Raw genomic sequence first — 12,980 nt, forward strand, 5'->3', positions numbered from 1 at the left:
GCTTTAAGTGTATACACAAACATCTCCATCCAGTGCAAAGACTAGAGTTGTGTTTTTTATTTATTTTTTCTGAATTGCATTGTGTTTAATCTTATTGGTGTTAGCTTTTGAAGTCTCAAATGGCAGCATTCTATATAAAGTCAACCATAAATGTGTAGGAATTTGGCAACATTGCTTAGCAAATGATTTATAGTCACATGATCATACAGTGATGAGCAGCACACACAATAAATTACCAGGATTGGGATAGCCACATCTGTACAATTTAGCAGAACTCCTACTCCAAGGCACGTATATTAGTTTCTAGACTAGGTATGTTGTAATTATCCTCAATCTAAAGTAAAGGCAATAAGGAATTTTTCACTAGAGAAATAGTAGTAAATTTCCAGCCATCTTACCTGGTTATTTATATCCCGAACTCTGATTATTTCTCTTCTGGTAATTAACTGGGCAAATGCCCATGAAGCCACCCTTGAAGGTAGTTAAGCAGTGTAATAGTATGTAATGTTTATATGAAACATAGCACTTTACAGTTAATGGAGTGATTTTATATTTATTCTCTCACTTGGTGTTGACCTAAGGTAGGTAGGAGAGTATTCCTCACCCATTTTGTGGGTAAGAAAGCAAGGGACAGGACCTAGTGACGTAAGCCCTGTGCTCTTTGCACCTTACTGTGTTACTGTATATGAGTCTGTCTTATGGGACTGATTCCTCCTCCCACCTCCCCTCTTCCTGTGCTTCTCTCCCCTCAAAAGACACACATTATTTTAAAAAAGAAAGAATTTTCTCAGAGTTTGCATATAATCTTACATTATATGACTGATCAAGTTGATCATATAAAAGGATCTAATATATAGTCAAATTGACTTATTTTTTTAAAGTTTTTATCAAGGTAGGTGAACTAAGCCACCTTTCTTTTCAGAACAAAGCATGAACGCTACCAGTGCGTTGGAAAATTGTCTTCATTGGTCCTAAATTCACTAAGGTCAGTCAGATAAGTACCTGAAGGACTTTTTCCAGATAGATAAGAGGTTAGAGTTGTGTTAGGTGTCCTATGGTGCTCCATAGTTTGTAGATGCACACTTCGTAGTATGTATTGGGCACCTCCTAGATATGGGTTCTTGCCTTTAACCACAGAGATTGGTATTTTTAGATGACTCTTGGTGTTCTTAAATAATCAGTTGCTTTATAGTTCTTAGCTGTGATTTATACTCCTTGCTTTACCTCCAGGGAAGTAGTTAGAACACAGGAATTATTCACAGTGTAGCAATAGCTATGATTTCGAAGGACTGCATAAGTTTAGCCAGATGATTCCTCCTATTAGTGTGCAGCTATGGACCCATCTCCAATAAGGGGGCTGGGCTAAGGCTATTCCTCTGAACTATAGTAAAAAGATAGAGTGGCTGACTTTTCATCACCAGGCCCCCAGAGAGTAAGCTTTGAGCTTGATCTACCAGAACTTATCTCCACTCTTGCTTGGTGACCAGATATCCCCAAGTCCCAGTTCTTGTGGACAACTGAAGCTTTAACATGCTTGGAAACCTTAAGCCTTCTACTTTGAAATGTCTAAGAATCGGGCATCTTAACATTGTAGAGTACTTTTTCCAGGAGGAGTGTCAGGAAAACTAAAGGGAAAAGGCTTGGTGGATTTATGTTCCAGGCTGAGAAGACCTATAGGTTCTTAAGTTTTCAGTCCTCTACTGAATTATCAATTCTAAGAAAGGAGAACATGCAGTGAAAAAGCACAGAACTGAGAGTCAGGGCATATGAGTTTTAGTTCCAGCTCTGGCACATATTTGCCCTGTGACCGAAAACAAGTCCCTCAGACTATCTGGGTAAAGTATCTTTATCTGTCAAATGGGAATATCAGTACCTGTGCTGTTTTGCAGTGAAAAAACAAGTGAGATAATGTAAAGAAACCTATTTTACAAAGTGTAAAGCATGTGCAAATGAAAGAGATTAGGGTAACCATCTCAGTTGCTTTGCACTCTTTGAAGTGGTCTTTATATTCTCAGGTCCTGACAGCTGTATACATAGATGGAAGATTTGGTCTTTGGTTGGCTTGGAAGATTTGTTTCATCTCCTGCCCATTCTCCTCCTCCCCCTCCCCACTTTTTTCTTTCTTTCAACATTTAAATCAATGTTAAAAGACACTAAGCAGAGGGCAGAATTCAATGTGTCTGTGAATCAGCAGAATCAGTACAGCCAAATCAATACAGCCAAGCTCATCTTGACATTCCTTTAACACCATCCAGATTTTTAATTGAGAATTCTCTGGGCAGGGATGATGATATGCCATCTGGCTTGTGTACGATGCTTGGTATTTTTCACCGCCTTCTAACATATATGTACGGGACCTGGGGAATCCTTGCTCTCTGCCTACTAATCTATATGTTTATGATCATGGGCAAGTCACTTAACTTCTTGGAGCCTCTGCTCACCTACAGCAGCACCTCACAGGGTCTTCAGGTCGAGTACATTATTTTAATGTATTTACCCTGTACTTTACTGCCCCCCACTGTTGGCAGCTGAGCATTCAGAGGTGCTACTGACTGACCTAGAGACTTGCAAATGGAAAGGATAAAATAGAAAAGAAAAAAGAGTGATAGAGCGTGGAAAGAGACAACAGAAAAATAAAAGAAAGACGCTTATATAATGGGAGACAGTAGTGCCATTAACATCTTGTATGATTGCTACAGAAATGTTGGGAGCCGGTAGCAAGTGGATAAAAATTATTCCTTGAGGTAAAGATTTTTAAGTCAGTGATGAAAGCTGAGATTGCTTATCTCTCTGAACACTTTGAATAGACCTGTACCTTAAAACAGTGCAGAAAATGAGAATGAGCAAGCTATCCCAAATCAAGAACAGAATTTTAGAGCTTTTGCATTTCCTACTCCACCGTTTATAGTACGTATTATGACCGTGAGCAAGTAACAGAATACCCAGTCCTCAGCTTTCTTACCTGTTAAGTTGGAATAATATTGATACCTTTATCACTGAGCTGAGTAAAGATCAATTGAGGATAATATATGTGACAAGTAGTTTGTAAACTTTAAAACTCTTAAGTTGGCATCTTTGAAACATTTTTCAGGATCACACTAATCACACTTCTCACCTCTCCTGACATACAAAACACAGGATCCTGCCAGAAGGTGGACAAGAGGTTGTTCTCAGGGTTTCTGAATCTTCAAAGGGATCCATCCAGTAAACAGAATAGCTCTTTGTTTTAGGGTACACTTGGACTCAGGCTGCAGGCACTATTTCTGTCTCCAGCTCATGTTGGAATTCTTTCAGGCTCAGGGCTTGAAAAACCAGTTACTCATCATTCTTTCTGCAAGAATTTATTTACTCCTATTAAGTTGGAGGGTCAAAGAGATTGACAGATATTTCTGTAGGGCAGAGGGGTTTGTAGTGTACTCCTAACGGAGGCTGAACAGGTGAGCAAGCCATAAAACAACTCATTTAGGACACGCTTCTCAACCTCTGCCACTCAGTTTTTCCATCAGTAAATGGGGAATAACACTACCTCTGTCATGGAAGGAGTCAATGAAATAAAACACTTAACTTTTTTAGAACTGGGTTCTAAATGTTATCTGACCCTTTTTTGGTAAAGGGCCAAATAATATTTTCAGCTTGCAGGTCATAAGATTTCTGTTGTAACACTTAAACTCTACCATTGTAGTGTGAAGGCGGCCATAGACAATGCAAAGGAACGTGTGTTGCTTTCTTCAGTAAAACTTAATTTACGAAAAGAGGCTGCAGGTCCCTGCTTGTGGACCTTCGTTTTAGAATACTTCACTAAAATACTTGGTCTTTTTTCCCATCATACAAAATATTGATAGTGTTTTATTACTGTCATATATGCAGGGATGGTTTAAGTTGAATATTAATGAAATGAGAAAGAAAGTGTATGAGGTAAGATGTTTAGATAGAATTTCTTTTCCACAGAAACAGGTTTTAAAATGTTCTGTTTATGCCTTCCTGTCAGTTTCATTGCTTATACTGGTTGCTGTGCCTTCATTTATAACTATATTATGATCTAGCCCCTGTTTAAAAGATTATGTTGTAGATAGCAAACAGAAACATGTTTTTGATTTTGAAGGAAAAGTGTTTCTGCTGCCAATTTAAAAATGTGTCCTTGTGTACTGATCTTCGGGGAGAGCAGTCAGTTCCAGTCCTTTGGGAAGCATTTTTTTTTTTTTTCCAGTAGGCAGTTTGAAAAGCTTCATACTGGGCCTCTTGGAGCTAGAGATGGACACACCCTCAAACACTAAACTCCCATTAGTCAGGAAAGGGGTCTCCAGTAAGGCTACATTATTCATTCTTATAGTAGTGGTTGTCTTCTGGTATCCAGTTATGTCAGGGAACTTAAGAAGTAAGGTGTCTGGCACTAAGCTTAGTGCTTTCTTGCTTAAGAAGAAACCTTAGATGAGCTTAAATAAAGACTGCTGAACCCTCTTTTCTGTCTAGTCATCCTGCCTTCCCTTGTATTATTCACTTATTGCACCCTCAAGTAGTGAAGCGTGGGCCTTCCCTATCAGACTGCCCCTTAGCATATGTGTTCAGTGTACATCAGTGCTGGAGTGGCTTGGTGGTGTGACTGCCCAAGGCCACCAGTGGTGGGCAGCAGGCCAATTCACAAACATAGGTCTTTTGATTTCCAGAGCAGTGTTACTTTTCTTTTTCTGAAGTTGTCAATTCGAGGTTGGTTTTATTGTGGAGAGCATATGCCTCCTTAAGGCTTGAACTGCTTTTTAGCCATGATTGATAATTGCATGTGTCGTGACGTCCATCTGTATAAACCTGAAAACCAAATTCTCTGTGAGTAGAATTGTTTTATTTTGAAAATGTCAGTTCTCAAATTTAGTTTTCATTTTTCTTTGTAGTTTGGAACACTATCTAAAATGGCAAGCACAAATAACTTTGGTACTACCCCCTTTTGTCTTATCCATCTATTTACTCATATTAATATTCCTTCTTTCTCTTAAACTGTCACTCACCATGTGAAATATAACATCCCAACAGTTCTAGCTAATTCAAATAAAGAAAACTTCAATTATACCTGAAGCAGTCCTCGAACATAAAATGCATGTGATAGTGCTGCTGATTGAGCTTTAAAATAAAGATCTTGTCTTCTAATGACAGAGGAAAATATCAAAATGTAAGTCAAAGAGGGCGTGAAGAAGATACATGCTTTGAGCACAGGGAGCTACTTGGTGTGTGTGAAGCTGGCGACAAAGGGTGATTGCAGACACTCACCGCAGGCCAAGGGCTGCAGGTTGGACTGGGGAGGCACTAAGTGGGAAGATGGTACCAATGTTTAGATTTGTTTTTCATTCAAAACTGGGCTAAGAGATATTTGCTTGCGTTTGACACTGAGTGCATTATTTTTTTAGGTAAATCTTGACTGCCAGGGATGAGTCAGCTCTGGTACTTTAATAGAAGCAGCATTTGTCAAGGATTGGGCTTCATTTTAGGGGAACTTTCCGTGGTCTGGTTTTTTTTTAAATTTTTTGTTTTTACGTGAATAGTTGTGATATTAGGATTTTAAAGTATTAGCACCCCAAAACATCTAATTTGGTTTTAGTTAGTTCAGAGAGCTGTATTGTGGGATTAGGCATATTATAAAGGAGCTTCATAGGGAGAATGAAGTACGTGCCAAGAAATAGGAGGGCAAAAATATAAAAGTACAGAGTTTTAGAAATTGGGGAATAGTGCAGTAAAACCTTATATTTCTCTCTGTATTTTATGATTTTGATACATTCTTTTTATATCCAGGCATCACTAAGGGAGGATTTGGCAAGCACGTACCTGGTCAAAAGTAAGAGTTTGAAAGATTTCCAAAAGAATATTAAAAGAGGAGCACTCTGCTTCTGGAATGTTTTGAAAACTGCTTAGGTCTTTCTTTTCTTTCTTCAAGAATGTTAAAGACTTAACTGACTATTAGATTGACAGCTAGATTGGCCACCCTTGAGTGATCTGATTGAACCAACTTACTTCCTCCATGGTTTTCTCCTTCTCTTCTTGCTAATGGATGACCCAACAGAGGTATTTGCGCTCCTCCTCCTACTTACCTACTGTCATAAATTTTTCAAACTGCTAATCTGTCCTGGTCTTCTTTCTGAGAAGGTTCTGACTTTTGAAAGATTTACACATTTGGGAATTGTGTGCACCCATGTTTCCTGTCTTCCAGGCTGCCTGCTGTGTTCAGGACCTTGTGTGTATGTGTTTGTGTGCGTTTGCCCATCCCTCCAATCATGTGGATTTCTGATTGTAGTCCTTACTGTAAGGCCCAGAGAGAACCTCATTTATTCTGAGCTTCCCAGAATAGTTTGTACAAGATGACCACTTCTTTGGTTGTTCGAGCAATCCCATTAAGTCTATTTCAGGGCAAGCTTTCTAAGAGGCCTCTTTTTCTCAGAAAGGCTATAATACCCAGCAACTCTCTTGCCCTTTTATTCAGGAGTAATTACTTATCGGACTGCATGCTAGATGTTGCGAGGAACCTAGAAATAAATCATATTCAGGTCCTAGCCACAAGGAGCTTATAAACCTGAAAGGGAAATATGATAAGACATACATGTAAATAATGACCATACAAGGTAATGTGATGAGAGCAGAAAGAGATACATATCCAGAACTCCAGGTTCACAAGAAGGAATGATCCCTTCCAGATGGGGATATTTAGAAAAGGCTTCTGGCGAGATGGCAGTTGAGTTTAAATTAACTTTGGAGCAATAGCCTTTTCATGATGGACTTTGATTCTTCCTTTTCCAGCTTTGGAAAGCAAACTGTTTTAAAAAGCAAATAAATTAATAGATATTGGGAGTTGTGATTGCTGCTAGCAACAACCATTCAATATTTCATCTGATCCTTAAGTCAGGGAATCCTATTCAAGATTTTATAAAGTAATTAATGAACATGAATGTTAAATTTAGTATCAATAATTAATTAAATCTGGGAAATTCTATCCTGCATTTTTCATAAGAGTGATCTAAGCAAATGTAGCTTGGTCTTAAGGCAGTTTTGTCCTTGTCATCTGTATATAAATAGCTTCAACCCATGATAGAGATAGCAATTTAAAATAAAATGAAAAGGATCATGGAATATAAGTCTCTTACTTTTAAATACATACCTTCTCTCATCCTCGTAGAAGATGAACCTAGCATATTTTCCATGGGCTATAGATGTTATAAGTAGGCTACTTCTGTGCCAAAATCAGTTTTGTTACAATTAATATATTAATTACTAAAATAAGTAGTGAGATTAAGGTTGCTTTATATTTTTAATAACTTTTAAAGATTTTACTTATATTTATTTTGGAGAGAAAGGAGGGAAGGGAGAAAGAGAGGGAGAAAAACATCAGTGTGCAAGATGTACATCAGTCGCCTCTCACATGCCCTCAAATGGGGACCTGGCCCACAACCCAGACATGTGTCCTGAACGGGAATCCAACTGATGACCTTTTGGCTCACAGGCCGACACTCAGTCCGTCGAGCCACACCAGCCAGGGCTATATTTTTTTAACTTGTTGGGATGTTAGGTGAGCAAAAGTTGTTTGTGTTTATGATTAGGTTTTATGATTTTAATATTAAGTTATGCCTTGGTCAGAAAATGTTGAGGACATCAATTTGTTTTCATAAAATCTGTTTCATGAGATTTCGTCTGATTTTTAAAGCCCCATGTAAAGACTGGATCTACTCTAAGGAAAGCCTTTTGAATAAAATACTTTTTAAAGAAATTTATAGTAGTAATTTGTGTTCTTCCAAAAGGTATTGAAAAAATTAGCTACTAATCATCTCTGTGCAAAGATGGTAGAAAACATGCTCCAAACCTTTTTGTCCTTTTCCTCGTGATAGGATCTTCTGTCTCTGATGTGATTATTTTTGAAGTAAGGAATCTTTAGAAAGAGACTTCTGGATGGAAAAATCATAAAAGCTATAATTCTAAATCCAAAGCTCAAATGGAACTTTGTAAATTCAACTTAATCTAAAGAACAGTAAGAACTGTCCAAAGATGGAACAGAATGCCTTACCAGTAAGCCAGTTTCCCAGAACTGGGGAGGGAAGGGCTCATATTTAAGCTGAAGGGTGGGATTGTGAGGCGGTTGGGCAAAGGTTGAAGTAGAGCCATAAGCATCTTCTAGAGGGATGGACCTATGTAGCTCTTAATGTCTTTTTCTCACTCCTAATCTTCTACGATGCAGTAAACTATAAAGGAAGTTTTTATTGATGCATTTTTTGCCTTTATCCATTTGTGATTATCTAATTCTGATAGGCCTCTCAAGTTAAAAAATACTTGACCTTTAATTAATTTTTGAGTTCCAGAAATATTTAACTTCTGTTTTGTACCTAACCCCCCCTCTGCCCCCCGCCCACCACCGCCCGCCCACACTTTCAACAGTGTGTGCTCTGAGCCAGCCAGACATTCATTCATGATCTGCTTGTATTGACTGCCCATATGTTTGGGAACTGATTGCGCCAAGACATTCTTAGTTGGGGCGATGTGAAATTTAAAAACAGACTGTGCACAGACGGTTTTAAAAGTGTTTCTTGAATTGTTCACCTTTGTAATGGTTGTGGGAAGAGATCAGAGGACAACCAAAAGTTGTTACCAATTTTCTAAATCTAACAGATGTTTATACTCAAATTAAACCCACTCATCATTAGCAAGTATACAGGATATCACACTGGTAATTGTGCATATTTCTTCTTTGCCTGTAGCAGTTTGTCTGGCAGATTTTGCTAAGATCAGGCCTGTCCATAGATCATACAATAAAAGGTTCTTATTTTAAGTTTTTCAATAATTATTTTCATTTCTAGAAAGATATTTTTATTTGCCCCAATTTATAAAAGGTTAAAGCATATCTCTCTTCATTGTCATGAGTACCTTGTAAGAATCAATTAATAAAAATAAATAATTAAGTTTTTCTAGATTACTTTGATGTCTTTGTTCTCAGTATATCTAAGAAAATAATGTATAGATTTCGTGCATAAGTGAAAATGTAATGGGAGCTGAGTTGTGAACCATAGTTATTTAGGACTCAGGATTTTATCTAGTCATTTCCAACTGTGATTCAACACTTCACTTTAATTCCCTCCAGAAACTCCAAGATCATATTACTTCCTAGTACTTAGAGTTCCCGTTGATGTATAGAGCTTCCTGTAGGCCTCCAGCACTAGAAATTGGCTCCAAACCTTTTCCCATTACATCATCACCCACTAATGTCATATCTGCTTTGAAGATTGTACTCATGTTTTCCTTCTATTTCTTTTTCCTTTCATCATTTCCCTTAGAAGGAAAAAGAAAAAGAAAAAATCAGAGACCTCTAGGACAATCCCCAGGCAAACATTTAAGAGTGAACCAAATATCCTCACAGTTTAAACTTAGATTTATCAGCCTCTATACTAGCATGCATCCACATGGAGCCTGGAAAGTAACACGCTTGGTCATATGACACCTGCTTTGGTGCTTTTCTTTCAGCCCTTCAGAATTAGTTCTTAATGACTTACATAGTTCTCTGCCAGCATCCTGTCAGTGGCATTGTTAAACCTTTCCAAATAATTTCCCAGAATAGAAAGTCTTAGTACATCCCTAAGTTTCTAGTTCTTTGTGTTTGATTAAACTGTTTCTTGCGTTTAAATATTTGCCAGATAAGCATTTAAGCCATCTGGAGTTTTACTTTTTCCCCCTGTAAGTCTTTTAAGACATTATAATACTATCTACGTTATAGCTGATGTGGGGATCTTAACTGATTTTCCTTTCCCCATCACAAAGCACTTGATTGAATGTAGGTTCTGACCCTCTCCTTTCTATCCTAAATTTAATACCCCATTGTTGAAAAGTTCAATGGAGTAGTGAACCATCTACAAGGAAAGATAGAAATAACCTGGAGAGAAAGTCTGACTTTATTATTATTATTTCTAATGTGTATCATGTATGTGTTTGTTTTCAGTTGTCAGAATGTCCACAGAAGGAGGGTTTGGTGGTACTGGCAGCAGTGATGCCCAGCAGAGCCTCCAGTCCTTCTGGCCTCGTGTCATGGAAGAAATCCGGAATTTAACAGTGGTAAGAAAGAATGAGAAACTTTCGAAGAATGTAAAGAGCTATGAGATGAGTAACTAAAACTTAGACTAAAACATGTTTACTCTCAAGCACAGTTACAAAGGCATAATTTATTCCTAACCTTAGGGTAGGGAAATGAAAATATAACTTATCTTAGGTGAGGTAATTATTGATAAAAGGATGTTTTTTATATCTCAGTGTCTTCCCTTAGGCATGTAGATGCTTTGACTTGGAGGTAGCTTAATGTGTGACATATCTTTCAAAGAATGCAGAACAGCAGAGCTCTCACTTTTTTCTTCAGTAGCTTCAGCTAATTTCTTAGGCCCAATTTAGAGGCCCTGCCAGATTTCTAGAACTTGGTGAAAACTGTTGGGCAATTTTGTCAACAATAAATCTATTCTAAGCAGTCACTCTTTCTAGGTTTTAAAAGATACACTTAGATTAGGGTTTCTCAGCAGCATTATTGACGGCTTGGGCCAGAATAATTCTTTGTTCTGAGAGGTGGTCCTGTGCATTGTCGGATGTGGAGTAGCATCCTTGGCCTCTGCTCACTAGGTGCCAGTAGCACTCTCCTTACTTCCTGACAGTTGTGACAACCAAAAATGTCTCCAGATGTTGGCACATGCCTCTTGGGGGCTAATATCATCCCCTGTTGAAAACTGCTGACTTAAAAGGGTCAAATATAACCCTGATATTTGGGGGGCTAACAGTCCAGTAGTTATAACTAGAGTCATTTGTTCAGTAAGTATTAAATACTGCGTCAGGCACAGTGATGAGTCTGAAGCAGTGGAAGTCAAAGTGCTTTGGGAGCAGACGACGTAGGGCTTGTTTCTCCCTGATTGAGTTAGGAGAGCTTTAATTAAAGGGGACATTTTCTTGGGTCATGTTATATTAGTATGCATTCACCAGCTGGAAAGGATGGGAGAGTATGTCTTCAGCAGAGAGAACCGGCATTCGTAAAGGAGGGCCTTATGTTCAGAGGAACAGCAAGAAGTTCAGGGTGGCTGGAGGTCACTATGTGGGTAGTAGGGATGCGGTAGGATTAAGAGGTATAACAGTGATAGCAGATGGTAAGACAGGTTAGAAATGGAATATTTTGAGAGTATCGTATCATGTCCTTAACGAAAAATGTTCCATTTGGTGTCATTTCAGCAAATTCTGAAGGAGCTCTCTGTGTTAGATGTGTCATTCCTGCCCTGAAGGTATTAGCATCCTGGCAGAGCAGACACTGGATTCCTTCCTAATGTAGATCTAGTGTAATTTCTTAGAGTTATTGGCTTTTAACCTCTGACATACAAGGCCAGTTTATTAGTTCACTCAACAAATACTTATCATACATCTACTATGGCTAAGCTAGATTCTGTGGATCCAGTAGTGAACCAGACAGACAAGATCATTGCATTCACAGAACATATATTCTGGTGAGGGAGACAGGCTGTAAACAAATAATGAATGAATAAAATAAACAAAATAATTTCTTCTTGTGGTTAATGTCCACTGACTTCAAGGGTAGAAAAGCTAATTCATATTGTGGATGTACCTGTGGGTCATGTTTGTTTATATGGGAGATTTTCAGTTGAACTTGGCCTGGCCTTTGATCTCAGAGTGGCCTATGTTCCCATGTGCGATTTCCACTGAAAAGTCATCGTTTTGTTTCTGCCGTCTAAAGGTGGTGGTTTATCGGTACTGTCACTGTCTCAGATATAAAAGAAGAGAGGAAAAAATGAAATTATAAAATCATTAGTGGAGTCTTCTGTTCCTATTTTAAGGGGATAATTCCATGGTTTAAGCTTATCGGGTTTTAGTGCCAGGGTCAGCCTGGTATAAAGCTAATGCCCTGCTCAGATGTGGTGGGCTCAGGCCAGGATAGCAAGTCTGCGCTCCAGCTGAGCACAGAACCAGAAATCCAAACTCAGGGAAGTGGCCAGAGAAACTCTGGAGGTCTAAGCTCAGCACTTAACTTTTTTGTATTTTGTCAGGCTTTGGTTTTTTTTTTTTAATTGTAGTAAAAACACATAAAATTTACTATTTAAAAAAGTATAGTTCGGTAGTGTTAAATATTTTCACATTGCTGTGGACTGTGTCCCCAAGACTTTTTCATCTTGCAGAACTGAAATGCTGTACCCATTAAACAACGACCATCCTTTCCTCCTCTTCCCAGCCCCTGGTAACCACTATTCTACTTTATGAATTTTACCAGTCTTAAGTACCTCATATATGTAGAATCATACAGTATTGTCTTTTTATCAATGGCTTAACTATTTCACCTAGCGTAATGTTCTCAAAGTTCATCCATGTTCTAGCATGTGACTGGACTTTGTTCCTTCTTTTGTCTGAATATTCCATTTATATGAGTATATGCTACATTTCATTTATCCATTCATCTGCCTCTCCCTATGGCACACGAAGGCATCTGCTTCTCTGACTGCACCTCTGCCTGTGTAATGTTGTCAGATATTTTAGTCGTTAGGCTGTGCCTTTCCAGAACTCAACAGCACTTATAACCAGACTTCCTCAGATATGTCAGAGCCTCTTAGGTTGACATTGCATGTCTTAACAGATTTTTTTTAAATGCATGTTTAAACTATCCAAACATGAATGAAACATATAAGAATATTCACAAGATGTTATGGTCTCTAAGACTGGGACGAAGATTGTTCTAAAAACAAGTAATTGAAGATTGCTGGGTGATATATATTGCATGATGTATTGGAAATACTGGACCTAGTCATTTTGGTCTGAGTTCTGCAAAAGCAATTTATCTTTCATCCCAGCGTGGCCATCATGCTCTTCTGATTCTGTAATTGTGCATGAATCCAGGTGGTGTTCAGCTGGAATTGAAGTTGGTTAAAATCATACCAAAATGATTGTACACTAGGGTGATTGTTTAAAATACTGTCTTCCTGTTCGGGAGA

At 38.2% G+C, this 12,980-nt stretch overlaps 1 protein-coding gene across 9 annotated transcripts in view; it reads left to right on the top strand.

Moving 5' to 3' along the window:
• The window catches only part of NFYC (nuclear transcription factor Y subunit gamma), a 66,995-nt gene that overhangs the window by 27,739 nt on the left and 26,276 nt on the right, over window positions 1–12,980 (top strand). For 8 of the 9 annotated variants that reach the window (XM_090269198.1, XM_090269205.1, XM_090269203.1 and 5 more), the window contains exon 2: window positions 9,956–10,068. In XM_090269198.1, coding sequence (XP_090125324.1) covers window positions 9,964–10,068 — 105 coding nt within the window. In that variant the 5' untranslated portion in view covers window positions 9,956–9,963. Of the gene's footprint in view, window positions 1–5,981; window positions 6,049–9,955; window positions 10,069–12,980 lie in introns of those variants that run through there. The other variant, XM_090269201.1, reaches the window with a different exon arrangement.

Source organism: Furipterus horrens, unplaced genomic scaffold, assembly GCF_987537825.1.
Source record: "Furipterus horrens unplaced genomic scaffold, mFurHor1.1.pri manual_scaffold_3, whole genome shotgun sequence".
NCBI classification, from domain to species: domain Eukaryota; kingdom Metazoa; phylum Chordata; class Mammalia; order Chiroptera; family Furipteridae; genus Furipterus; species Furipterus horrens.